Here is a 27,953-nt window from a genome sequence, read left to right as displayed (position 1 = left end):
CCTTTCACCTTTATTGTGCATCTCATCAAGGGGAAAGTGCAGCGGGCTTCTTCACATTGTCTGTTAAGTTCAAGAGTGATGACTTGGGAAAGGCTCAAAAGGATTCAATAACTGCACGTTCTAATTAATAGACAGGGCTTCCTTTCTAAAGAGAAGAAATGAGCCAAGCAGGAGAAGATGAGTGAAATTAATACTCCTACAAATGATCACATTTGCTTCTTGCAAACACATGGTTAAGTGTACAGTAGTTTACATTGAACTGGTGTGGATTTTATCATAATTTTACATTAATATAATGGAAAGCTGCAAAAGGTAACCACCTTTTGTTTCCCTGATGCTGTTAAAAACACTGCTCTCCCGTTTAGGCAAGAATATCATCCTCATCTATATTTATAAATTCTATATTACTTTTAGAGTGTCACTGCTGCTTTTCAAGTCCCACAATAGGGACAAGCAGCTTCCTCTATCTTCACACGGGGAACAAAAAGGAAGCAGCAATGACCACGTGGCCCATGCAGTGGCCGTTTTTAGCATGCTGCTTTTCTGCACACTGCAGGAAATGGTGGCAAGGTTCACCTAAAAAAAAACCCCACCGGATTTACTGGGTCAACTTTTGTCATGGAAAATAGAGCAGAAGGGGCGGGAGACGTGCCGGAGGCAGATGGCGTCATCAAAAGGACCTGTGAAAAACAGTGAGTGGCCAGGAACGAGAGTGCTATAAAACGTTCGTCTGATGAAGCTCTAAGATTTGAACCCAGGATTTATTTGGTTACTAGCTATCACTTTCTTTATCAACGGTGGTCTATTGTCATTTCCAGAAAAGCTATTAATAGTGATTCAGTCCCTCCACTCCACGCCACCCTGTCGCAGCACAGTATGTGGAAGGTAGTGCTAGCCAATGCTCAAATTATAGGGTGGGGCATACGGATGCCAATTTTTTTTTGTTATGGCCCCAATCTACTGTTTTTAGAAGGCTACAGGAGACCATGGTTTGGCTAAAAGTGGCTGTAGTCGGAGGGTAGGACCTGAGAATTGAATTAAGGTCCCCCTGCCCACCCCCATGATCCAGGTACTAGTACAAATGTGTATGCCCTCCCTCTACTGAACTAGCATCTCTCTGCCATGCTGGCCATTCATGCGGAAACAACACCTTAAAATATGGCTGACGTGTGTCAGATCCAATACGTTAGGTGAAAATTGCATATCTGGGAATATTGTGAATGGTTTGTGGAGTCCAATGTCATGTTCTAAGTAACATTCTACTTCCTGGTTTTTTAGTATTAAAAAGAGAATGGTCTTCCCATAGTGTCTCTCCATATGTTTACATAAATGACTTGTGATGACCTTCAACCTTGCCATCCTTCTTCATGCCACAGTGGTACCCTCTTTTAAAAAATATCTGGGTTTTCTTTAGCAGATCCATCCATTTACTAGAAGTTATGATATGCATTTCTTTTATTATACAGTTCTATATTCTTAACAATTCAACAAAGTATAACATGCAGTATTCCCACACACCAGTTTCCCTTTTGAGAGTTTTTGCACCCAATCCCTACACCACTTTTTCAAGTTTGAGAGTTAAGGAGTTTATTGGAAGCTTATGAGTCTTTTGAATCTGGGGCATTTATTAGTTCAAGGACCACATATTTCTATTTTCTTAGGTATCACTATGCTTGCTATGATAGGATGTCCTTTAGTATATTAACCACCAAAGAAGGGAGGGGGAAAGGAGGAAGAGGAGGCTAGGAAGAATAGGAGATATTCATGAAAAATAACTGAAGTGTTTCAAGCAACCAATTTCCCTGACATGGCTAGCACACTGCAATAATGACGAATGAGATCATAGCTAATTATAAACACCTCATCCCTATAAGAACAGAGGAGGAAAGGTTAAAAGCCACACAAAAAAGGGAGCTTAAAGAGAATTTAAATGAGTTAAGTGGCACACCGAGTTAATCCTTCCTTAGCCTGCTGGTCATTAATGAAAATAGTCTGTTGATGTCATTTCATTCAATTGTGATCAACTGCAAAAACACACCCAGCATTCCCAGATATATGGTCACTGAGGTTACAGAGTGTTGGGAGATGGTGGCCACAAAATCAACAAAAATGCACAAGAAAACCTACTTTGGAAGTCAAGTTGTCACCCTTTTTTAAAAAAAAGTTTCAAAGAATAATAGCATAAACTGGCACGACAGGTTTCCATGGAGAAACTGTTGTGCCAGCTAACACTATTGGTTAGGGTGACCATATGAAAAGGAGGACAGGGCTCCTGTATCTTTAACACTTGTATAGACAAGGGCATTTCAGCAGGTGTCATTTTTATATATCGAGAACATGGTGAAATTCCCTCTTCATCACAACAGTTAAAGCTGCAGGAGCTATACTAGAGTGACCAGATTTAAAAGAGGGCAGGGAACCTGCACCTTTAACTGGTGTGATGAAGAGGGAATTTCATCAGGTTCTCCATATATACAAATGACACCTGCTGAAATTCCCTTTTCAACACAACTGTTAAAGATACAGGAGCCCTGTCCTCCTTTTCATATGGTCACCCTACTATTGGTGTATTGTTAGAGGTTGCTTATAGTAGTGGTATATCAATAGTGTAACTGTCATTGTAGTATACTGGTCTATATCTGAAGATTCCTATCCTAGAAGAATTTTCATCTAGATTATTTAGGAATGCTGTTTTACTAGATTTTACTTTTTTCCTAGTCCCAAACTGCACTGTGTTAGCCAGTCACTGACACTTACCCGGTACAAGGTCAGTCACAGCTTATTTAGGGCTGTAAAGGGTTTACTTGGGCACTGAATATTCTGTTTAGTCTTTTTTCATCTGCAAAGTAATTTTAAAATCATCTGACACAACTTTCTTATAATTAAGACATGATAATTTAGTTTTCACAGTAATAATGACCAACCCCACGTCAGACACGTACTGAATTATAAATCACTTACTAATAGATGAAACTGGTATTAAAGCACTAACTTTGTGTCAGACACATATTTTCAATTGTTCTTAGCTTTTTCTTTTGAACTGTCACCCAATGAAGAAAACATTAGTTAATTAATTGTGCTGCAGTTAATTAATTGGTTAAATCTGCATAAATCTGCATGTGCATTACGCTAATATTCCTGAATGTAATGGAATGGCAACCTTGCAGCCTGCTCAGAAATGTCTGGGGTGATGTCTTGGGGGGAGCTAATCATACATTTGCCTGCCCAAAAGTAAGTCAAGGCATGCAAGAGAGCTTTGAGCCACCATCTAACTCTTCTCTCCATCCTATCATACAACTGGGGACAGGAACGGCACACATCTGAATTGAAAAGGTAGAGCAGAAAATGAGAGAGAAGGGGAGACATCTTCTAAAATGTTGCCCAATTAATGGAGAAGGGACTTTTGAGAACCATTTGTATTAAAGTTAATCAATTAATTTTTTGATTAATAAATGAAATATTGCAAACCTATTATAAATTTACATATATTCTCAAGAAGTATTCAAGATTAATGTTTGTTGTTCTTTAACATCCTTAATAATTTTTCTGACAGATAGATCCATGTTATAGTTATATTAAATTCTATGCAGTGGTATACACCTTTCAAACTTTGATACAGTATTTTGGTGCTTTTGTTTTATTTCCACTTAATTTTTATTAATACATTCTAGAAAAAGTTACAGTTCTTGTATCTTAACTGAAACATTTTTAAAAAAATCCATACATTATTTTCCCAGTGTCACACCATTCGGGATAATTATCAGTTTTTACAGATCAGGGTGCTGAGAACAAATGTCATGTTCTCATATCTGAAGAATCTGAGGAAAGTTGTGTGATAGTTACTCAACGAGTCTTTCCAAGCTCAAACTTCCAGTACCTGATTTGATGTGCCCCTTATAAACAACTACAGAATTATTTGGAATATGAGGCTAGAGACATTGGACCTAAGTTGTAATTACAATTTTTCTTTCTTCCTGAGACAGGAAGGCACATTTTAAATACAGTCTTTTCAGTCTAACACAAACTAAACACAAAGCCTACAACCTCTTAATTTTCAGGAAATGTAGTCTTACAAAATGGTATAACGCAAACAACAGGAAACCCAAGCCTTCTTAAGATGCCATCATGGCTCAACAGTTTATCCCCTGACTAATTTGCTTTTAATGAGGATATTATAGGCACTGTAAAAAAGAGAAATAACAATAATTTGGTACTTTTAGGGGCCGCATGGCTTTGGAACTGCACACTTCTTTACTGAATAGCCTTGAACTTAATCCAGGATTACTCAAACGCATGAGAATTGTTGGCAGACTGGAAACAACATCCCTAGCTCTCCCTTTGTATTGTAACCTTCATCACGGTATCAGCTTGCAGTGAAACTTGAATATCCTAACGGGATTAGACATGAAAGAAAAGAGTCTCAGGATTGGACTTTCAACTGAAACCCTGCTGTGAGAAAGACCACGCCACTGTCTTTGACCTTTTCCTTCCGATGCATGAGTCCAGTTGTGCCTAGTCAAGTGACTAAAGAAGACCCCATCCGTTTGCTCTCTGTTTATCCTTTTGCTCCTAGAACAGGTGTCCAGTTACTAAAGAGAAAAGGCATGGAAGTCTCTGATCTCTGGCACAGGCAAACCCAGCCTGCATGAGTAATGTACTGCAGTACGTGGGGGGTGGGGGGGGGAGAGACATTGTCAGTACAATATTCAAGGGATGAAAAATTTATTTATTGCTTCAAATCTGTAAACTCAGATAAATAAAAAGCTATCATTAGATATTATGATTTCTGAAATGTATACATCACCCAATAGTAGGTCTCAGGGCAAGAAAACACAAATAAAACAAAAAAAAATTCAGAATAAAACAATCAGTTTTATTCAGTTAAAAGCTCAATCAATTAAGAGCAGCAGCGGTTAAAACAGGCATCACAAGAAGTGATATTTATAAATGGGACAGCTGGTCCCTGAAAGAGTGTGCCTTCATTAGAATTAATATAAAATACTGGTTGGGATCCAAGGAGCTAGTTCAGGCTAGCTTTGAAATAAAACATCTTTTGTATCCTGAGAACTTGTTTCTCCTTTTTTTCTGACCTGACTTGGATATTCTCCCCCTTTGGGTTTTTAGCCCAGAGGTTTGGCCAGGCCCACTAAGATTACCACCTTTAAACAGCAGCCCCCTGAACTGCATCACAAACTCCTTTTGGAAGACTTCCCTTTTCAAAGGCATTTTCAATGTGGTGCTTTTTTTTTGTAATCCAAAGGTCACTTACACAATTCAAACAGTCAGGGAAGTGATGCTAGAAGCTTTCTCCCTGCCTGCTAAGTTTTTGCACGCAGATAGGAAGTTTCAGACAAGTGGTGCATCGCCTACACAGCCTTGCCCAAACTGATGCCCTTCAGATGTGTTGGATGCCAAGTCACATCATCCCCAGAACCTGGCCATGCTATCTGGGGATGATTGGAGTTGAAGTCCCCACCTAGTATTGACTGGCAGTGGCTCTGTAGGGTTTCACTGAAGAGCCTTCCCCCACGAAATGTGGAGATAGTAGGGATTGAATTTACAACTTTTGAGATTTAAAGCATTTGGTCTTTGCCAATTAGCTATGGCCCTTTATTGTGGAGGCTATTCAAACATGCAACCATCCTCACGCCCATGGAGATGCATCTGTCCATGAGGACTTGCAGAAGTAGGACGTCTGTACAACAGGGTGAAATTGGGAAACAGGCTCAGGAAGAAGGAAAAAGATTGGCTAAAGTGAAAAGTGTAAAGACTTGATCGAGTGAAGAAAAGGGCAATGAGGGAGATGTTGAAACACCACGGACCAACTGGTTCCTTCGTTGTACAAGAATACAAGAAGTAGTAAGCGTTAAGGGTAAACTGGGCTTTTTCTTGTGTGTTTGTAAAAAAGATATATCGAAAAGTACCTGCACAAAACCACACAGCACGAAGTCATCAAACAATGGCAGGCTTGGACGGTCTTCTCGATAAATGATGATTTTGTAGATGCTCACAACCTCATGCAGTGATTGAGATCCATCTGTTACAAGAATATTTACTCTGTTTATTCCTAGTCCAAGAGGGTAATTTGCACCACTGTTAGGAACAGGAGGGGGGTTAAGGGAAAGAGGCAAGAACAACAAAATGTCAGTGAAAAGACTAACCTGATACATCAGTTCACTTTAGAGATATCACAGGCCATAAGACTACGGGTTCAAAAATGTTTTCTATTTCCTTTACAGATGTTCGATGAACATATGATGATATCCAGTGCTATCTTTCTGTCCTTTTGCTCTGTTCTTACTAATATTTCCAATTCTCTTGCAGCTATATCTGCCTGTAGGTGAGATCACTATCCATGAAGCTCAATATGCAAAAAAACAGAATTGACTGTACCCCCTATAAAACTTTACTTTCATCTTCTCATAAGTGTTAGCTTTGATCATTCACTTTCTCTTTTAGTTCACATTTCTGCTCTAGCTATGGTTTGTCATTTCTCTCTATAATATTTCAAAAATATGTTCTTTTTCGTCTACTGGTTCTACTAAAACCCTTATTCAGACTCTACTTCTAACTCATACTAACTATTGTCAGGTTTTGCTGATTGGTCTTTCGGTATTTCCTATTAAACCTTATCTTTTGTCTCAACTCTTATCCTTAAGTCAGTCAGTCAGTCAGTCAGTCAGTCTTTCTGTCCACCCGTCCGTCCATCCATCGATCTTTGTTGCTTTCTTTCTATTCTCCTGCTCAGTTTCTCTGTTCATCAAACACTAATATTCTTCCTACACCTCTAGCACTATTTCTCATCTCTGCCTTCTCTCTTGTGGCCCCTTGTGTGAAGGTCTGTCCCTGTAGTTGACTAGTTTTCTCTTTGGTTTCTCTTTAAGAAACCCTTAAAAAGCAGTCATCTTTGTCTTTTCATTTATTAATTGAATAACTTTTCTCCTGTATTATAAACAATCCTTAAATCAATTTCAGACTTGTAGTTAAATTAGAATCATTGTCAAATGCATACCATTTTAAAAAACAACAACAATTATTATTATTATTACATTGGGGTTTCTTTGCCCCCAGTATCAGATGAGTAAAGTGTATTGTACATGTGTCGGAGTGTTAAACTGTACCGAAAAATAACACAGTGTCAGAAATCATATGAAAGCTGACCCAATTTTATCTGATACAGGGTTCAGTTGTTATAAAAATTTAGATGACATAGTTTTTTGCTAATATAGGATTCAGCTTCAGTTTGGGCACAACAGCTGACAAGACGATTCTCAATGTTGCCAAAAGATGTTAGAGTCAAATGAGAGTATCCATGTCAGCTAGCCCTAGAAATTGCTCACTATCCAAGCATGAAGGGCCACTGAAGACTGTCACTCGAGGAGAGTGTTTTGCTTCCAGAGTGAGATTCAAATGGCTGAAAAGTCAGACAAGTACACCAAGCCCATAAGGCCTCTCATCGTTGTATTGTCTGAATACTTAGGTGTGTATTCCTCACTCACTGCAGCCCTCTTATGCAGTAAGCAGACTTTTGTTCAATGCATGGCTTCCTAACAAATTAGTCATGCTTTAACAAAAAGTGGATAATACATTAGATCTTCGCCAGGACACTAGAGAGCGTTCACAGGACCTTCAGCAACTCTAACTCTTATCGATGTGGGAGCTGTACTGAAGGCATTCCCCTCACAACATGAAGAATTATTACATTCAAACTATTACCGATATCCTCAATCCCTCAGGTGTGGGGAGGCAACAAAAACTCTGGCAAAAGAAGCTGGGAGAGATGAGAATTTCAGAAAATTTTCTCCTTGTGGAGATGAACAGGGTTTCTACATACCTTTTGAAGTGCAGGAAGTTTTGAGGGGTCTTCTTTGTATTTTTGTAATTAAAAAAAACCACTTCTAGCACTTGCAGGAGCACAGAAGTTCTTCCTGAATGCCTATTGGAGAGGGCGAGGTCACATGGTCCCCAATAGGCATTCATGAAGAACTGCTGGGCTCCTCCAAGAACCAGGGATGTGGGGTTTTTTTTTTAAAAAAATAAAAAATAGAAAGAAGACCCCTAAGCAACTGGCTACAGTTTTAAAAGGTATGTGGAAATGCTGTCCCCCTCCCCAATGCCTCTTTCGCAGGGAGAGAAAGGGTACCTGAAAATAAGGGGCAGGATTTGTCACAGCACTATTTGAAATCGCTACCAGGTTATGTCTTATAAGCTGCACAAGTATTGAGATATCTCTATTCCATGCCCTTAGAACAACAACCCATCACCCCAAGTACCTTGGTCCTTTCTTCTCATCCAAGTGAACTTCACACTGACAATTCGCAGGCTCTGCTTTAATCTTTACTGTCACTACATCAAACGGAACTTCAGAGTAGTATTCTTTTATCTTTGGGTCAAAATTAGGATTTAAGTCCAAATGTGGACTGGTGAAGATCTGCCTAATATGAGATAGGGTATCTTTATCTGTTAAAAAAAGAAAGAAATCCAATTAAAACCCAAGGATTAGTCATTATCCCTTATTCTTGGCCACATTCAATTTATTGTCGCTTCTGCCAGGAATCCATGGTTGTTACTATTTTTTTTTGCATATGACGATGGGTTGGTTTTTAGGTTTTAATAAGCCAAATTACATTACATGGACAGTTCCACATTTCCTCCTCCAAGGCTGCATTTAGTAAGAATTACAAACAAAAGACTTTGAACAATTAGTATGGATAATTAATCAAAATGTTTGTGATGATTATGAGGAATAATTGAATAATGATTGGTGGTTATCAGTGGCAGTTATATACTCTTAAACTTTTTTAAAGCTTTATATTATGCTTTTTCATGTTTTATATTATGGTTTTAGGTTTAGTGAACAGACCAGAGAGCTTTAGCTAGGGATGCAATTTTGTTGAACTGGCGCCACCTGTTGTCAGATTCTTAGGTTTTGTCCGTACAGGTTGGACTTACCATGACTGCAGAATATTTCCTTAGCCAGATTTGGAAAACTAAATTCTAAAAGATAAACAAACACAATTTAGGATGGTTTGTGCTATATTCACTACATACATCTGCATTTGAGAAGCAATACAAATGTCATGGCACATCCAAAAATGCTCACACACACACACACAAACCCACTGGTATTAATCAGTAGGCTTTGATATGTGCCATTTTTCCTCTAGGATATTACCCTGTATTACAGTTTCCCCTGAACCACAAGGACAACAAAGTCGCAACAAAAAGGTTTTATTGGCATATAGTAGAACATTCATATGGGCCAACGTAAATGCAACCTGAGGGTTATAAATATGAACAACGTTTAGACAGTTAGCCGCTTTGCTCCCAGTTGGGAATTGAATGCCAAAAATAGAAGAACAGAATTTAGCTGCTATCACATTTTGCCATTCAATATTATACAATTTTAGCAATAACCATTTCCTTGCACAGAGGAAAAAAAAGCTCAAATGGAGAAATACCCATTTCCAGCTATTTCCATAAGGTATTACAATATCATAAACAGTAGCAAGAGTCCTGTTGGTCAAAACAAAATTTAATGTACCTAGTTAGACATCCACGCTCTATATGTTACGGAGTTTAATCCAGTTTCCAAGCCAAAAAATGCATTAGCCACACACTTAGGGACCCCAGGAGTTGTTCTTAGAAAAAGTGACTGAATTTTTTCAAACTAATTATTTTTGTCCGATATAAAAGCAGAGTTATAATTTTAGCTGAAAATAACCAACTGTATGCGACAAATTTGCTGATTAACCAACCATGGTGTGAAAAAGTCCCGACAGATGACATAATAACCAACCGTTGATTATTTAACCCACCATTGGTTATCATGTCATCTAAACCCAGCCAGAGTCACACTGATGACCAAAGCAAATCCAGTGTTCAACACCACCATTATCAGGGCAGCTATGAAAGAGATAATTCATATGACCAAATGGTCAAATATGGTGGTAGCCAATATTATTCTAACTGAAGTCACACTTATGTCAATGGGTCTACTCTAAGTAGGACTAGCATTGGATACACACATGGTAACTACTGTAAATACACCTATGTAAAAGCATGTCTAAATGGCCAAGTTCTTCATATGTATGAACTAAACATGAGAACCTCCAATTTCTACCTACCATTTCAACCCCACTATTTGTATAATTTACAGGGAACTGGTGAAAAATTTCATAAAACACTGTCACGTAGCAGCCTTCAAATGGTTGGGCTTATGAAGTGACTCCAGCTGGTGACATTTTTTCCCTAGCAAATAGCATTAAATTCAGAAAAACATACAAATCATGTTACCTTTGGGTTTTTCATGGATTGGGGAAGACACTCTTGTTTTAATGCTACCCTTTTCTGAGTAAGAAGTCCTAGCAATGAAATAGCCAAAAAATAAAAATAAATAAATAAATAAATCTAAATTAAATAGAAGTGCAAAGACAAAACATTTGCAAATGTTATTGTTCCTTCTGCTGTGTAATTTATGGCTGTAAAGTATGTGTTTTAATGCACTTTTCTTCCACTGGAATTGGTAGCTGCTGACATTAATAAGATGGTGGAGGTTAATCTAGAATAATAAAAGAACCAATAAAGGAAATAGAGCTTGACCTTAATAGACAGTATTCATTCCAATAATCTTTATGGAGGAAGATAATATAATTAAATCTACCATGGATCATATATATATATATATATATATATATATCATGACATTTCACTAATAAACATTTAGAAATTTCTTACAGGGCCCTCAGGTAAGACCTGCTATTGTATGTGCTAAAGTGGAGAAGCAGAGGTTTTGCCTTCCACTCATTTAATACCATTGGATATTTTTGATTATTGGAGCAATGAGATGTCAAGTGGGATGGATATTAATTTGTGCTTGCAGGGATGGTGGTAGCAAGGATGAGTCCACATATTTTAAACAGGCCACCACTTAGTAGTTACAACATTGAGGGTGATACCATGGCATTCTAACTACATTGTACTGGAAATAATTTATTTTAACTTTTTGTTCAGTGCTACTTCTCGCCATGTGAACTAGTTTGCTTTTCCTTTTATTGCTGTTAGAGCTGGTTGGCCAGTTTGGTTACCATGTGCTGATATTGAAATTCAAACCATTTTACCATCTATTGAAACCAATATGAAATGATCACTAATTACATACAGATAGATGATTATTTAGGGGAAGAACTGGGAGAGTACAGGTGTGTGTGTGTGTGTGTGTGTTTTGTTTTGTTTTGTTTTATAGGAACTCATGTACAATAATGATGATAATCTGTTAGTATTTCAGGAGCTGAGAGAGAACATAAACTAGCTTTAAATGGTGGTATATTCCATTGTACCATTTGTTGATTCAAAAATTTGGTCCCAAGGCCTGAGCAGACTCTGCAATTCAGAATCTGAATAAAAGCATCCCTCTCTGTAGTGTATTTGTGCTATACAAAGCATTAAAGAGCACTCAAACTATTGTTCTTTTGTGATATCCTTTTGGTAGGAGATATTTAGGTTTTCCAATCTGATTTTGAGCACCATGTATTCTTTTTTTCTTTTATGCAACAAAACCGTAGGCTTCTTCCTATAAACCTAGGGTGGCCAGACAGGGCTCTTATATGATTCTTATTCAAAAATAACCTTCTATGCAACTATTAAAGTTGTGAGAGCCTCAGTCAAAACCAGCAAAAGCTCACAGCTCCATCAAAATAGGAGTCACTAGCCTCCACTGGGGGTCACATACCTTTAAATAGTTAGGTAGATGTTTTTTGAATAAGATTCATCTCCCAAAAGCCTCCTCAGCTTTTGGATGTGGAATGTTCTTTGCTGCAGATAGTAAAATGTCTTAACCCTGGGCCTGCTGGCTTATCAGAAATGGTGGAACGAACAGGAGATGGCTATTACCTTCTTGCCCATCTTATGAATTTCTCAACGATGATTGTTTGGAACTGCTGCAAACAGAATCCTTTGTTAGATATACCTTTTGAGTTGAGTAATCTAAGCGATTCTTACATCCTGGCCATTGGCCATTAACACATTTTATTTTATTTATTGCAACTGATAAGTGATTCAGGCTGCAATCTTATACACACCTTCCTGGAAGTAAATCCCATTGAACTCAGTGAGGCTTACCTCTGCATAGGTACTTAGAAGACTACATTCTCTGAAGTGAATGAATAAAGTTCCCCAGGAGATGCTGCAACTCCCATTCATTTCAATAGGGCTAGCATGAGAACTTTGTACAAGGGCAGTTGATATGAATGGAGGTAGTACAGTAACAGTATCAGGTGGGAGCCAGTGCGGTGTACTGGCTAGAGAGTTGGACTGGGAGTCAGGAGATCCAGGTTCGAGTCCCCACAGCCATGAAAGCTCACTGGGTGACTTTGGACCAGTCACAGACTCTCAGCCCAGCCTACCTCACAGAGTTGTTGTGAGGATAAATGGACAGGAGCAGGAGGATTATGTCGACTTGGGTTCCTTGGAGGAAAAAAGGTGGGATATAAATGAAATAAATAAAATAATAATAATAATAATAATAATAATAATAATAATCTGTGCCAATTGTTGTTTTGACAGTTGTTCTCCTACAATGGTTATGCTTCTTATAAGCCAGATGTGTTAAAAAGTTTTCTGTTTTTCCACTTTTTAATTCTCACCTGTGCTTTGGCCATCTGCCTTTCATCCAAGACACATTTCTGGAATCCTTGTTTTGCCTGTGGAAATATCATAAAGAATTCTTAAATGTCACTGGTTCATAGTTCTTGAAGTATAAGAATGAGATCTAGGCTCAGTTCAGACAACATGTTAGTCAACGCAGTGTGAAAACTCCACTCCATGGATGAGTTATTGGGAGGTACTCCACACACAACATGTTGTAACTCCACTGTTGTGTGACTGTGGACTATAGTGGAATTGAGAAAAATCCATTGCAACATTTGATTGACATTTCCTTCATCCTCTCTCCTCCCTCAGTCCTCCCAATGGTATCCCATCAGCCATGGCTGCAAAAAAATCCACAATCCTGGTGGCTCTCCTAGAGTGGCACTCGCTCCTTTCACTGCTCTTGCCAGGGAACTCTGTAGCCAGTGGGAACACTCAATTCAATGCAATGGAAAACTCCACAGAGCCCTCCACACAACACAACGGTTGTGCAGGAAGTCTCCACTGCATAGTGTGGATATTCAGCATGGAGTGTTTTCTACACACTAAAAACCTCCTCCTTCTTCATGGAGTTCTAAAACCACCATTGAAAAATGTGTTGTTTAAACTGAGCCACAAACAAATTACTATCTATGATGGACTTGGCCAACTGCAAAAAAATATTAGTCTAACATCAAAAGAGCAACTTACAGAATTAATTATTCTGGATCCTTTGATATTCTTATTGATTTACATGTCTATTATAGAAGTTAGCAAAAATTGTTATACTATCACAATCGTAAGGATCCTATATGCTAACAACTGGGGGCTAATGAAATACATACATCAGTCAAATGGGAAAACAAAATGTATAAGCCTACTGTTATGGCTAAATTAATCCATTATGGAGGATCAAATGAGGACAGTGTAATCAAGAAAACAGGCAACTGTTCACTGGAAAGTAAAATATATCTTTGTTAAGAATGAGGGTATAAATTCGTTCAGTTCACATTTTTATGCAAATTTACAAAATTTGCACTAATCAAACCCATACATGAACCAGAACATAGTTTTAAAAAATGATATCCACACTTTTATAATCTAAGTTTGCACATTAAAAAAGCATACAGTACAGAAAAGTGCACACAAAAGCATGTATATTACCAAGAAATACACACAAGAATGCTTTATCCTAGATGAAATCACTTGCAAAAATGCATGGAATTTGAAAAATGTGTACAAAAATAGAAAATGCATACATCTTGACAAATGCACATAAAATATGGATTAATTTTCATTCAGACTTTTTGTTAAAAAATCTACCAACTAATTTATAAATGGGATAGAACGAACTGAGACTGAACTTGGGAGATTCATCCATCCCTAATCTTTGTACAGCTATTAACTTCGTACTTTAACACAAACCAATTAGAGTTGCCCTTTAAATGTGGTGGGTCTTGGATCACCTTCTACCTGAATGAATTTAATATACATCTGTTCCAGAAGCAAAGAAGCTAGAAATTATTTAGCTTGTTCTTTAGAGATGTCTTTGAAATCTTGAAAAACTTTTAAAAGTTACCATTAGAGTGATGCTCCAATCTTAATATTTGCAGAGTAGTAAATAAAGCATGGAGAGATGGGATGATGCTGACCAGTGAATTCAATGATGAACAGAATTGCTGGGATGTTGTAACAACCTAAATTACTTGATTTTGGTGTCTTGGTGTTGGCTGGAAGTCTTTGAAAAACAGCCCTGCATCATTTCAGTCTCTCCTTTCTTTTTGTTTATTAAATTTTCTCTCTCTAAACGCTACGGACCTTGCGGAAAGCTGGTAAAAGGTACAATTAAGTAGGGACCTATTTATTACAGATTGAGCCACATACAATATTTGGCATTACACACTCTTGTAGTTTATTGAACATAATAAGCCAAACCTCAAATTATAATGGGAACTCAGTTGCAGCCCTAACTTTTGAATAGATATCAATTTAAAGATGATGGTTCAAAACCATATCTTTGCAGTAGTCCCTACAGGTTGCCATCTATTAATTGAAGCTGTAAACCAGGGGTGAAGAACTAGATGTGGGTGGGGAGTAAGATTGCCCCCCTCCCCAAGTACTCTGTGGGCTGGATGATATCAGTGGATGTGACTACACCCACTGATGTCATCATGTCATCCCTGGACAATTTTAACCTTTCCCACTGCTGAGTATCAAGCCTCTCTTAACATGAAGAAAAGGACTCGGCTGGCACATGGTAGAGCAGCTGCTTCTCCCAGCACCATTGATCGCCTGGCTTCATGTGGCAGCCATCATCCTTGGGAGGTCATGATGCAAAGTGACTTGGCTGGTGCCAGAAAGAGCATCTGAGTTCCTGGTATCTCTGTGGGCTCACTGTGAGTCCATAAAGTGATTTGACTCTGGAAGAGCTCTTCCCAGTGCCAGCCCAGTCCCTCTCTGTCCATGTTCCTACTGTTATCTCCAATCTGAAATTGGAAATGATGGTGGGCAGTTCTCTGTGCACCACTACCCCAGCTGATGGAAGGGAGAGTGGCATGTAGGGAAATCTCTGCTGTTATCTCCAGTCTCAGATAGGAGAAAACAGCAGGGATTTCTCTGGGGTGTGGGGCTTGGAGGCCAAGTTGGCCCCTTGGAGGCCAAGTTTTGCCCTTGTTAGCTCCTCAGGAGCCTTGTGGGCTGGATAAGGCCTGGGGTTTTTTGCACCCCTGCTGTAAATATGATAAAAATTATTAATGTACCTTCTTGGAAGATTTGTGTGTACTACTTTGTTACTGATTTGCAAATGTTCAAGTAAGTTTGAAAGGAGCCAATGCACAGCCAGGATTGAGCCAAGTTTTCCCTCTGGATTCACCATACGATAAAGGTCATGCAGCAAAAAATGGACCTTGGGAACAGCAGAAGGGAAAAGCTGAAAGAAAAGTGAATATAGATCAAATTAGTAAAGGCATGTACATACTCAAAAGCATTTATATCACTTACCAATTTACAAATAAGCCATTTTCCCTCTCTCCCTATTGTGGTGAACCAGAACCGTAGTGATAAAAAGGTATGTTGAGAAATATTCATTACAGAACAAAAGCACAAATTTGACTTACCAGTTCAAATTGCCCTATATTCTGAAGCTCTTTGACAAAACTGGTCAATGGATTTAGTTCTTCTAATGTTAGACAATGGTCAGGTTCCTTCCAGTGATACTCGTTCTGTGAAAAGACAGCAGAAGTTCGTAGGCAGTAAGAAAAGCCTAGAATGGATAAAATGACAACAGGTTTCTGTGCTGAAGCAAGTTCTGAGCCTGAAAGCTCTTTGCTGCTGCTGCTGCTGCTGCAACGACACCCTCAATCTAGGGTATACAATCACAGAACTGAGTGAGTTCTCTGGACTGTACCATTCGAGATGATGCCACTTCAGGCTGCTGGTGCATATGTGGAAGGGGAGGGTGGCATGATTCATGATTTCCCCAATGGAAAAAAAGGTCTACTGATACAGCCAAATGTAGTATGACAAGAGAAAGAGTTCAGCTTCGCTTTTCATTTATCTTGCTATCTGTTTTTATAAACGTTGGCTAGAACTGCACTGCTGCTTTATAGCTCATTGAAGTGCACTGATAACTCTTGGGGCACATTACACATTCCATACACCACTTTCATAGTGTTATTTCCTGCTTTTTATTCCACATTATCCAAAATACCACAACAAGTGTCATTGTGTGTTCTACAAGGTATGAATGTGCAAGAGGGATATAGTGTCACCATGATGGGATTGTAATGATTTAACACAAAGAGGATCATCAGACAGAGGGAAATTGGATTTCCCTATCTTCACAGACCATTGCTCTGCTCCCTGTTTCACTTCCGTGTTGGAGCGAGCTCAAATTACACGGGGGATTGTGCAGAGACCACCTGGCCCCTAAAGAACAATGGGAACAGTGCCCTTTATAGCGGAACTTTCCTGCACATGGCAGGAAATTCTGACAAATCCTGACTTATTTCAAAAAAGTTGGGTTTTCTGTAGCTTATTTTAAGATGTAAAAACAGGGAAATGGAGTGGGAGACACGCAGCAGGATCAGTGCATTGTTGAAATTACCCGCAAAGATCTGTAAGTGACCAGTCGTGAGCATAGGATAAAACTCTGATCTGATGACACACAAGGTATAGATGTGGTCAGTGTGTTCTCCTCCTCCTCCTCATCCCTTTCCCCTTCCTCTTCTGGAAGCATACAGACTTGCAAATGCCTACAAACAATCTGAATTAGCACAGTCCAGTAAAAGCTTTACCTCTGAATTCTGCTGATTCTCTCAATTTGCCCTACAGCACACTGACTTGCTAAAAACAACTAAATGTATTTTGGAAGGGTGACCATATGAAAAGGAGGACAGGGCTCCTGTAGCTTTAACAGTTGTAGAGAAAAAGCATTTTCAGCAGGTGTCATTTGTATGCAGACAGCATCTGATGAAATTCCCTTTTCATAGCAATAGTTAAAGGAGCAGGTGCCCTCCTCTCTTTTGTATCTGGTCAAGAGGGCAGGACTCCTGCAGCTTTAACTCTTATGATGAAGACAAAATTTCACCAGCTGCTACATGCATTCAAACAACACTTGCTGAAATTCCCTTTTCTATACAACTTTAAAGATACAGGAGCCCTGTCCTCCTTTTCATATGGTCACCCTATATTTTGGACTAGACTAGAGCATCAGATGCAGAGGTGCAATTAGGAGGCCTGAAATCAGGAAGCCTAAATGACCCACCGTGTGGGCATCCTGGCCACTCTTCTTACCCTCAAGAATTATTTATTTATGCTGGTTTTAACTTATAAAGGTTACCCGATTAAGGTGCTGGTTTAAACCTATTAAAGTGCTGGTTTTAACCTATAAAGCCCTACATGGCTTGGGACTGCAACACCTGATGGAATGCCTCTCCTGACATGAACCTACCTGTACACTGCGCTCAACATCTAAGGCCCTCCTCCAAGTTCCTACTCCAAGGGAAGCTCGGAGGATGGCAACAAGGGAGAGGGCCTTTTCGGTGGTGGCCCCCCGACTGTGGAATGATCTCCCCATTGAGGCTCGCCTGGCGCCAACACTGTTATCTTTCAGGTGCCAGGTCAAGACTTTTCTCTTCTCTCAGGCATTTAACAGCATTTAACAATTCTAAGTTTGCTTTTTAACGGACCCCAGAACTGTTGTTTTTAAATGGATACTGTTGTTTTTATACTGTTTTTATGTTTCTGATGATTTTCAAATGTTGCATACTTTTTTAATGTTTACTGTTTTTAACTTTTGTAAACCGCCCAGAGAGCTTTGGCTATGGGGTGGTATATAAATGTAATAAATAAATAAATAAATAAATATTTATTACATTTATATACTGCACCATAGCCGAAGCTCTCTGGGCAGTTTACAGACTGCCTGCCTGTAGTTTCTCTATTTCCCTGCCTGATGGAGATAGCCAATACCTCTCTTTCATATAATGATGGAACAGAAGCCATATTCTGAGTTGTGAAGAATTTTAAAAGCAATACACCACTGGAAGCATGATGAGCACCCGGTATATGTAGGAGCTTCTAAATAATAGCATGTTTCAGGAAGCCTGGTGTGTGTTGAATAGGGATAATCCAGCTCTGAGTGAAAAGCAATAGGCTCTATCATTCCTAAATTGAATTATCACAGGGCCATAATTAGTAGCTTGCATTAACTGGACAGCTCCAGCTGTGGATTAAAGGCTGGAAGGAGGTTAAAAACCCTGGGTTAAAATAAACTAACATCAGCATTAACCATGGTTAATACTGGTGCTAAAGTAACTGTGGTTGAGGGTGACAGGGGAATTTTTGTGACAAAGAAGTGGCTGGGTTGGAATGAGTACAACCTTACTCCCAGACATAGTTTGTAAAACGAACATAAAGATGTTTTGATTGGATGCTCTGGATGCTCTGATCCATTCAGGTGTGCGGATGGTGAAGAGAATTCATCCTTGAGAAAAGAGCATAGGGGAGGGAGCACAAGTTCCAATGGTCCACTCCCAATCTTCTAACCATGGTTAAAGGGTCAGCAGTGTTAAGTCTGCATTGGCCTTGGATTTGGAATTGACTGAGGTGTCACAAAAATATCTTCATGCAATGTTATTTTCACCTGAAAATATGTAAAAGATCAAAGAGTTCTGATATTTCCCTTCAGCTGAACCATTACAATATTCAATGCCATTGTCAGTGTGTGAGACACTGTAATTAGACTTGCAGCATTTCTGATGAAGATTCACATCCACCCATATGCTTGTAATTAATTAAAGCAAAAGTGGATACATGCTATGTATTTGTCCCTCAAGAACTGTTCTGTGGGCTCTCTTTCTGCTCCTTAACATCACTGCTGTTTCCACGGGGCATCATAACAGCCCTGGTAAAATGAATGGACCACAACAGTATTATGCCATAGCGCTTAATGGACTACATTTGGTCTCCACACATACCTTAATTCCTGCTGATTGGTATACATTCTGCAAAGCCTCAAGGAAAGCAGAGGAAGAAGTCTGATTTGATAAGAGAATCCTGAAAGTATCTTCAAGAAGGGTTGCTTTAAGAGTTTGGTCCTGGAAATTTGCATCAAAGTCAAAGTGTTCATGCACCTAGGAAGTGTATTAACAGTAAAACATAAATATTCATCAAAATATTTATCAAAATTACTACTCCTAGCGAATGATTGCAAATATAGAATCCATTGAGAAAAGCTCATTATAGGACAATGTCCATGATAGAGATCAAAGGAGCCTCATATGTGAGAAGAAAGCAGGTCCACACGTAGCAACATGGGATGATGCCTTACATCCAGTCCATTGGTCCATCTTGCTCTGTATTATCTATGCCAGGTGTGGGCAACAAATGATCAATGGGCCAACCCCACTGCCCCCTCCCATTTTGGCCACCACTATTCCATCGCCGCAGCATACGTATCATCAGGAATTTTTTTTTTTAAAAAAAAACTTTAACCAAAAAATAAAAATATCAATTTTAGCATATCTGTTGTATGGACTTGATACCATGTACTTTAAACTGCTTAGTGTGATGTTGGATAGTCCTTTTGGATAAAATTACATATGTTTATAAAGGCTAAAGCATACACAGTTTGTAAAATACTAACCATTATAATTTATTTATTTACATTTATAGCCCACCTTTTTTACTCCAAGGAAGCCAAGGTGGCTTACATAATAATCCTCTGTTCCGTTTTATCCTCACAACAACAACCGTGTGAGGTAGGTTGGGCTGAGAGTCTGTGACTAGCCCAAAGTCACCCAGTGAGCTTCCATGGGTTAGTGGGGATTAGAACCCAGAACTCTTGTCTCCCAGCCCAACACTCTAACCACTATACCACGCTGACTCTCAGCCCAACCTAAGACTGATTTATGTCTTTTGGCCATTTGAAGATCTGCTAAGCAATGACACAGGAACGGAATATAAATAGCTGGGCAATAATCAGTCATGAATGGCTGAATGAGGGGGGCAGAATATCAGGCTCTCAACATCTTTGTTAACATGTAGGCTTCTCATATGGTTTAGAACCATGTGCAATCAAGTAGTAGTAGTAGTTGTTGTTGTTAATAACAACCTGCAAGAACATACTTTGACACAAGCCATGTGGCTTCTTTGATATAAGAAACTTCCTCTCTGGAAATTCTGTAAAAGGTTTCCTAGTTAGTTGCTTATGTGAAAATGCTACTGGCACTTGCTCACCTCAAGAATAACCGGATGCACAGAGTGGCTGAACCCAACATCGAAGGTTAGCATCTGAAAACATGAACTGCATCTGAAGTAAGATAACAGAAATCAAAATAACCAGTTCCACTTTCAAAATCGACAATGTCCTAATAAGTCTTTCTCAGAAAGCATGTCTTAAAACATGCCTCATGTCTTTCTCAGAAAGCTCCATTGCCTGTGGGTCATTGGTGTGGGGTCATTTGTTACACAATGGCAGCATGGGATTGTGCAGGTGACCGGGTGGGGAAGAAGTACTTGACTGGTATGTTGGGTATTGCCCACAGATGCCAAGGCAACCAATTTTTTTGGCTTGTTTAAGAGCAGGACCTACCTTGCGTTGTATCCAATGGGCAATATCGAAGTCCCATTAATTTAAATATCTCTACTCTAAGTAGGACTAACACTGGATACAAACCCTTACTGGAAGCATCAAAATAGTGGCTTCAGAGAGCATATTCAGAAAAATTACACATTTCACCAGCAATTCTGAACTGATAATTCAGCCCCAACAAAATCTGTCGGGAGCTTCAGTTTATTACACAAAGATCAAAACAACTTTCTGAACCAAAGTCTAAATAAGTTGCTATGCAACTTATGACCAGGAAATGAATTCTAGGTTAAAAACTCTGGAGATTTCAGTCTTTGTTATTGTCACAACCCCTTATTCAATACTGGTTTACCAGTTGCATGTATAAATAAATCAATGGGTGCCAGAAAATATGAAATTGTGCTATGCTAGCCAGGATATGAATAATTTGAAGTTTATTTGGCATTAGATTTGCTTAAATAAAGTCCAGATTTTAAGTATGTATCTCCAAATTAATTTAAGAATTACATGCACTTGTTTAGTGGATAGAATGCAGAATTCCAGAGCAAAGAAACATTTTTACCCTAATAACAACAGATATTGCGTAAACTGTGACTGTTCTTCTGACTCTTTGGCCTTAGCTAGACCTAAGGTCATCCTTGTTCATCTAAGTGACACACAAGGGATCCTGGGAGCAGGCAGGGATGACCCTGGGATAAACCTTAGGTCTAGCTAAGGCCTTTGTCACCCAGCCCACCAATAGAATCCCTCAGAATTACCACTGGGCCTACTTTTTAAACATCTGAGCATTCAAATCAGTCCATCGAGGCAGAGCTGCATGGCTGCATTGCGTTCTACTCCTTAGGAGTCAGGTTCAACATGCTCTCATATTCCAAAGTGTATCTCTTCAGAAAATTTAGCATTTGTTCCTGCCTATCCAACTTACTGTCTCGAGGCCTTTGGTCTAGATGAAGGTGCTTCACTGAAAACTTCAGTTATCAATAAGAGTTTTCTTATTGCCTCTTTCATGTCATCCAGAGCCTGCTGTGGGGAACTAGCTGCTAAGAAGGTCTCAAAAAAGGTTTGCAGCTGCAAAAGGAAAAGGAAAAGGAAAAGGAAAAAAGGAAGGAAGGAAGGAAGGAAGGAAGGAAGGAAGGAAGGAAGGAAGAAAGAAAGAAAGAAAGAAAGAAAGAAAGAAAGAAAGAAAGAAAGAAGTGTTTTAAAAACACTAAACGATATTGCATTTCTTTCATGTCACCTAATTCTCAGAATTTAGGTTTTTCATTGTAATGCTGACATCACTCAGTTTAAGCAAACAGTAGCTGAAGATCCCGCTAAGTATTCTAGCAGCAGGAGTCTAGGAGCTTTTCTGCATGAGGCATTTATTCTGGACTCATGATTCTTCACTCACAGGCTGTAGCTAGACCTAAGGTTTATCCCTGGATCATCCAGGGGTCAAACCTGTTCATCTAGGTGACACACAGGGGATCCAGTGCTCAGACAGGGGCGACCCCTGGATAATCCCAGGATAAACCTTAGGTCTAGCTGTGGCCACAGTTTTTTTAATGGGTTTTGTAGCTGACACTTTGACCCTCCAGTTTTGCTTCTGTCTTTTAAGAGCACTTTCCTGGGTTTTTTTTACAGTGTGAAAATGGGGTGTTATTTCTGTTTGCGAATTTGTGTTATTCCACAATAGCACAGTGTCACCTAGAGGTTATATCGTGGAAAAGAAGGAAAAGAAAAGCTCTTTTGTTTAGAACTTGGATCTCAATTCTGCAATTAAACTGAAAGTAGATACAGCAATTAATGGACACATGTAGAAAAGCTCTAGTTCATAGGTTCATTTTGGGTAGCGTTTGTTCCTTCACATAGGTGTTGTCAGGGATGCTTGGGAATTTGATCTATCATAGGGTGACCATATGAAAAGGAGGACAGGGCTCCAGTATCTTTAACAGTTGCATAGAAAAGGGAATTTCAGCAGGTGTCATTTGTATATTGGAGAACCTGGTGAAATTCCCTCTTCATCACAACAGTCAAAGCTGCAGGAGCTATACTAGAGTGACCAGATTTAAAAGAGGGCAGGGCACCTGCAGCTTTAACTGTTGTGATGAAGAGGAAATTTCACCAGGTTCTCCATATATACAAAGGACACCTGCTGAAATTTCCTTTTCAATACAACTGTTAAAGATACAGGAGCCCTGTCCTCCTTTTCATATGGTCACCCTATATGTCTGTCAATGCAATCAGTGCTAATCCAAGAAGGACCTCCAGAGTTGCAGAAATCACTGCCACTGTGTATTTAATAGTGGTTCTTATATACACTCAGGAATTCATCATACATTTCATAGCATGGGAAGTATTGCCTTTTTTTTTTTACTGAACATATTGCAGTCTCCCCCTCCATCACTAGAGCTAACACCTGGGTGGGTTTTCTCCCCCTCAGTCAATGCCTACGAAGTAAGGCTTCTCTTTCATGATACTGTCTGGCTATTCTGCTACAGAAGGCCAGTTTAAAGACAGATCGTCACAGTAAAGAGGATATCTAGATTACATTTGTAATATACATCCTAGGCCTAGCTGGAGCAAGGGAACTAACTAATACACTATCTCCATCTATTGGACACAGAAGGAACTGGCTGCAAGAATACTTAATCAAAGGCTAAGAGGATGGAAAGGGAATATCACTACATAAGGATGAAAAGTAAAAACTGGTAGAAACTTACAAAAAGTATATGACTATACTTTGTACATTTCGAAAAGGGGCAATCATGCTAAATGCATGAATTAAAAGGCTTTATTCTGTATATTTATAAAGCTACTATTCCTTTCAGTATGTTATGGACAAGATCAAAAGAGCTCATTGTCCGAGTGCAAAATATTCCCACTTGTACAACCGTAGGGTCTCCGATTTCCACTGATTCTGTTTTCTAACTGTGTTGGCCCACACGTCAAACACAGTTCTGAAGGGCTCCCTGAGGGCTTTTCTTTGAGAGCCCCAAGAACAACTTTGGGCATGTGTGTGGGGATATTAGGGATGGAAAGATCATCCCTGTTTCTGGCCCATGTCAGTTTTGCGTGTATTCATTCAAAAGTCCATTGAGTAATTACTTCTTTAAAAATGCATGACAATTCACTTTATGTGTAAAGGCATCCCCTGCCCTGAATGCATGTCTAAAAGCATTAAAAACTCAATTTCATATGCATTTTAACCTTTTATTTAACTTTTAATTTTAAGTACATTTTGTACATTTTTTGAGATGAGAACTGTATTGTGAAATTTGGAGAAATGTGAATAACCAAGGATGACTGTGTTATGATTTGCGCATTAGTTCAGGAAGTGCAAATGAGGTTGATTTGCTTTAAAGCCTAACTCCATGCATGGGATGAATTGCTCCACCCAGGAGCAAGGCCAGGGTATACCTTCCAGCTGATTGTTAGACAGTTGCTTGTTCCCTTTTGTGTATTGGGCACCAATATGATGCTTGTGAAGAGCATAAGGGGATTCAAAGCCCTGCCTAAAGGGATGGCTGCAGACTTGCAATGCCAGGGTTGTTGCTGGACGTGGGTCACTATGAATTTTATTTATTTATTTATTTATTACATTTTTATACCGCCCAATAGCCGAAGCTCTCTGGGCAGTTCACAAAAATTAAAACCATCATAAAACAACCAACAGGTTAAAAACACAAATACAAAATACAGTATAAAAAGCACAACCAGGATAAAACCACGCAGCAAAATTGATATAAGGTTAAAATACAGAGTTAAAACAGTATAATTTAAATTTAAGTTAAAATTAAGTGTTAAAATACTGAGTGAATAAAAAGGTCTTCAGCTGGCGACGAAAGGAGTACAGTGTAGGCGCCAGGCAGACCTCTCTGGGGAGCGCATTCCACAACCGGAGAAAGCCCTCCTAAACTACATAAATACAGGACAAGGAGCCACAACCAATCACCTTCCAATCTAAAGGTAGTATGGGATTAGGTTCTTTCTCTTGATGCCCACATAACATCTATAGCACAAAGTGTCTTTCATTAACTAAGGCTGGTGAGGCTATTGGGACTCTTACAGGACAAAAGTAACATGGCCACTCTTCTTCTAGTAGCTTCCAGAAATCATTTTGCATGTTATATATGTTGTGATGCACGGATGGGTACTGGGAGCATATCCACATTATCATTCATTCATTGGCTTCCTCAATTTGCGGGTAGCATGTGGGCATTGTCCCCAGATGTCTGTGATTGGTGGGCTTCGATGGTGTTTCTAGGGACACTGTTGGGGTGTCTGCTATTCTTACACTATTTGGAGATTTTCTGAACATTGTGTTTTCTCCTTCCCTTCTGGGCTGAACATGGCAGCTGTTCCTAAGAGCATAAGAAGAGCCATGCTGGATCAGACCAAGGGTTCATTTAGTCCAGTACTCTGTTCACACAGAGGCCTACCAGTTGTCAATGAGGAACCTATAAGCAGGACACAGGTGCAACAGTCAACAGTCTAAATTGCCATTTCTGAATAGAATTCAAAGTTGGTTCATGGGTGGTGAATTGAAGTAGTGAAATCTGGAAGCTACTAGAAGAAGAGTGGCCATGTTACTTTTGTCCAGTAAGAGTCCCAATAGCCTCACCAGCCTTAGTTAATGAAAGACACTTTGTGCTATAGATGTTATGTGGGCATCAAGAGAAAGAACCTAATCCCATACTACCTTTAGATTGGAAGGTGATTGGTTGTGGCTCCTTGTCCTGTATTTATGTAGTTTAGGAGTAATTAAAAAGGATATGTGGTTGCCACACATATTACAAAACAGAATTGCTCAACTTGTGACCTAATCATCCAAATTAAGTCCTATACCGTGGCAACTGCTTCTCCCTAATCTGTTGTTTTAGAAGAGGGACACATCATTACCAGAAAGTTCTTGAGCACCTGTAGGCCAACATACATGACTGCTTTTAACAAGTTATGAAGGCATAGCAGATGTTTAAGAACATAACAGCACAAGAAGAGCCATGCTGGTTCAGACCAACGGTCCATCTAGTCCAGCACTCTGTTCACCCAGTGGCCAACCAGCTGTTGACCAGAGACCCACAAGCAGGACATGGTGCAACAGCACCCTCTCACTCATGTTCCCCAGAAACTAATGTCTACATTATCCTTCATGTGAAAATCTAGATGGGAAAGGAAAACAAAAGAAAAACAAACAGACCAAAACCAACAAACAAAATCCAAAAAAAACCAAAGAGCCTTTCAACCTCATTGAAATGAAGAGGGAAACAGTTTTACCTTGACGGAAAAACTCTTCTTCTTGGGTGGATACCAGACAACGCCAGTGGAATGAATGAATGCCCTCAAAGGTGTTAAAGATGTCACCAGGACATACACTTTGATGATGACTGAAATGTCTTGCATTTTAAAGGTTTCTTTATGGTCATCTTCAATGGGTATCTGATATCTGGAAAATTACAACACAATGTTAGGGAAGTATTCCTTCCTCTATATAATAAAGGTCTTATATACTTTGCCAATATGCTAACAAAATGATTATGCCAAATTTAAGAACATAAGAAGAGCCATGCTGGATCACACCAAGGGTCCATTTAGTCTAGCACTCTGTTCACACAGTGGCCAACCAGCTGTTGACCAGGGACCAACAAGCAGGACTTGTTGCAACAGCATTCCACCTCCCATGTTCCCCAGCAATTGGTGAATATAGAGACACTACCTCTGATACTGAACTTGCCCTTCTAGATGGAGATTATGGCTTGTAATAAGATTTTCTCAGTGTAGGCCCAAGACATTTTTCTACCCAAGGCAGAGCTCAAATGGCTCCCTCTCCAATGTTAGGGGCAACAAAAGTCTTGCTCCACTATTCAGACACTAACTTCCTGCCTTCATGTAGCCCTTTGATGCTGCCTGAAGCAAATTGATTCACCATGCTGAACTCACAGGTTATTTGATATTCTCTTGTGTTAATTATTTTGTAAGTAAGTTCCACAGACAGTTTTACTACACTGATGTGAGTTTGAACACATTGGTTCAGTACACACAACACTTTTCTCTACTCAATGGGAAAACTTCACTTGAAGGTAGAGTTTGTAGGGGGTACTCACCACACAACATGTTCCAACTCCACCGTTGTGTGGTTGTGGCCTCCTATGGAGTGGAGTAAAAGTCAATGCAGCATTTGATTGACAGTTCCTCCATCCTCTCTCCTCCCCCAATGGTATACTATCAGCCATTGCTGAAATAAAACAATCCCAGCAACTCTCCTAGAGTGGCACTCACTCCTTTTGCCACTCTTGCCAGGGAACTCTGTAGCCAGTGGGAAAAGTCAATGCATCGCAACGCAAAACTCCATGGAGCCCGCCACACAACAGTTGTGCAGGAACTCTCCTCTGCAATGTGTGGATATACAGCATGGAGTGCTTTCTAAAAAAACCTCCACTGTTGTGTGGAGTTTTCTCACCAGACAACACATTTCCCAACAGTGGTGTATCAACTCCACAATGGAGTTGTTACACTACCATTGAGAAAAGTGTTGTGTGAATTGAGCCATCAAGTCAGAATAAAATATTTTTTCCTCTGCCACAGCCAAGGTTTCCCTTAGACTCTGAAGAACCTTTGTGCTCTATAATGGAATGGGTTTTGGAAAGACGAGCTCTTAGCCTGTATGTTGTTAAGAAAACAAAGCCATTCTCTTACGGCTGGATATTCCTGATTCGCTGATACAACATTTGGGTCAAACTTGTCCTTTGATTATTATCATGAGACTTCACAGTACGAAGAGGTAGAATGTTTGATTCTGGGCAAGCGGGAAGAGCAATTGGAAGATGCAAATCTGAAAAAGACATTGAGTTAGAAGAGAAAGAGATGAAAATAGAGAATGCTTTTCTTTTCAGGAGTTGCAATGAAATCAAATCTTTTATCATATTATTGTTCCCACCTATAACACTTTTCAATGTGCAACATGATTTATAGCTCTGCTTCCCTCTTACTATAATTTATTATGTTTTTCTTTTAGAAAGTTCAGAATGGTTTATATAAGATTGCCAATGATGTCCCATGCAGGCACTTATTAGATCCATACTTGTTAGCTCGTTACACATCGGTAAGGGCAAAGAATTAGGCATCCCCAGACCATTTACTAGGGTTTACCACACCTCATGTAGGGTGCAATTCTATGCATGTCTGGACAGATAAAAGCCCTACAATTTCCAGCATTCCCCAGCCAGATTTTCTATCTATATATGCATAGGATTGC

At 39.4% G+C, this 27,953-nt stretch overlaps 1 protein-coding gene across 2 annotated transcripts in view; it reads right to left on the bottom strand.

Annotated features, from left to right (window-relative positions):
• Positions 1 to 27,953, bottom strand: part of CPED1 (cadherin like and PC-esterase domain containing 1) — a 117,218-nt gene that overhangs the window by 37,387 nt on the left and 51,878 nt on the right. For both annotated transcript variants that reach the window (XM_063134062.1, XM_063134061.1), the window contains exons 6-17: positions 27,395 to 27,530; positions 25,976 to 26,144; positions 21,645 to 21,787; positions 20,368 to 20,440; positions 19,107 to 19,262; positions 15,744 to 15,848; positions 15,387 to 15,556; positions 12,645 to 12,701; positions 10,297 to 10,364; positions 8,953 to 8,997; positions 8,274 to 8,460; positions 5,925 to 6,093 (exon numbers count right to left, since the gene is read on the bottom strand). In XM_063134062.1, the coding sequence (XP_062990132.1) occupies positions 5,925 to 6,093; positions 8,274 to 8,460; positions 8,953 to 8,997; positions 10,297 to 10,364; positions 12,645 to 12,701; positions 15,387 to 15,556; positions 15,744 to 15,848; positions 19,107 to 19,262; positions 20,368 to 20,440; positions 21,645 to 21,787; positions 25,976 to 26,144; positions 27,395 to 27,530 (1,478 nt within the window). The remainder of the gene's footprint in view (positions 1 to 5,924; positions 6,094 to 8,273; positions 8,461 to 8,952; positions 8,998 to 10,296; positions 10,365 to 12,644; positions 12,702 to 15,386; positions 15,557 to 15,743; positions 15,849 to 19,106; positions 19,263 to 20,367; positions 20,441 to 21,644; positions 21,788 to 25,975; positions 26,145 to 27,394; positions 27,531 to 27,953) is intronic.

Source organism: Elgaria multicarinata, chromosome 9 (assembly GCF_023053635.1).
Source record: "Elgaria multicarinata webbii isolate HBS135686 ecotype San Diego chromosome 9, rElgMul1.1.pri, whole genome shotgun sequence".
Classification (NCBI taxonomy): Eukaryota; Metazoa; Chordata; class Lepidosauria; order Squamata; family Anguidae; genus Elgaria; species Elgaria multicarinata.
Note: the sequence above shows the minus strand (reverse complement) of the source record. Positions and strands in the feature narration are given on the sequence as shown.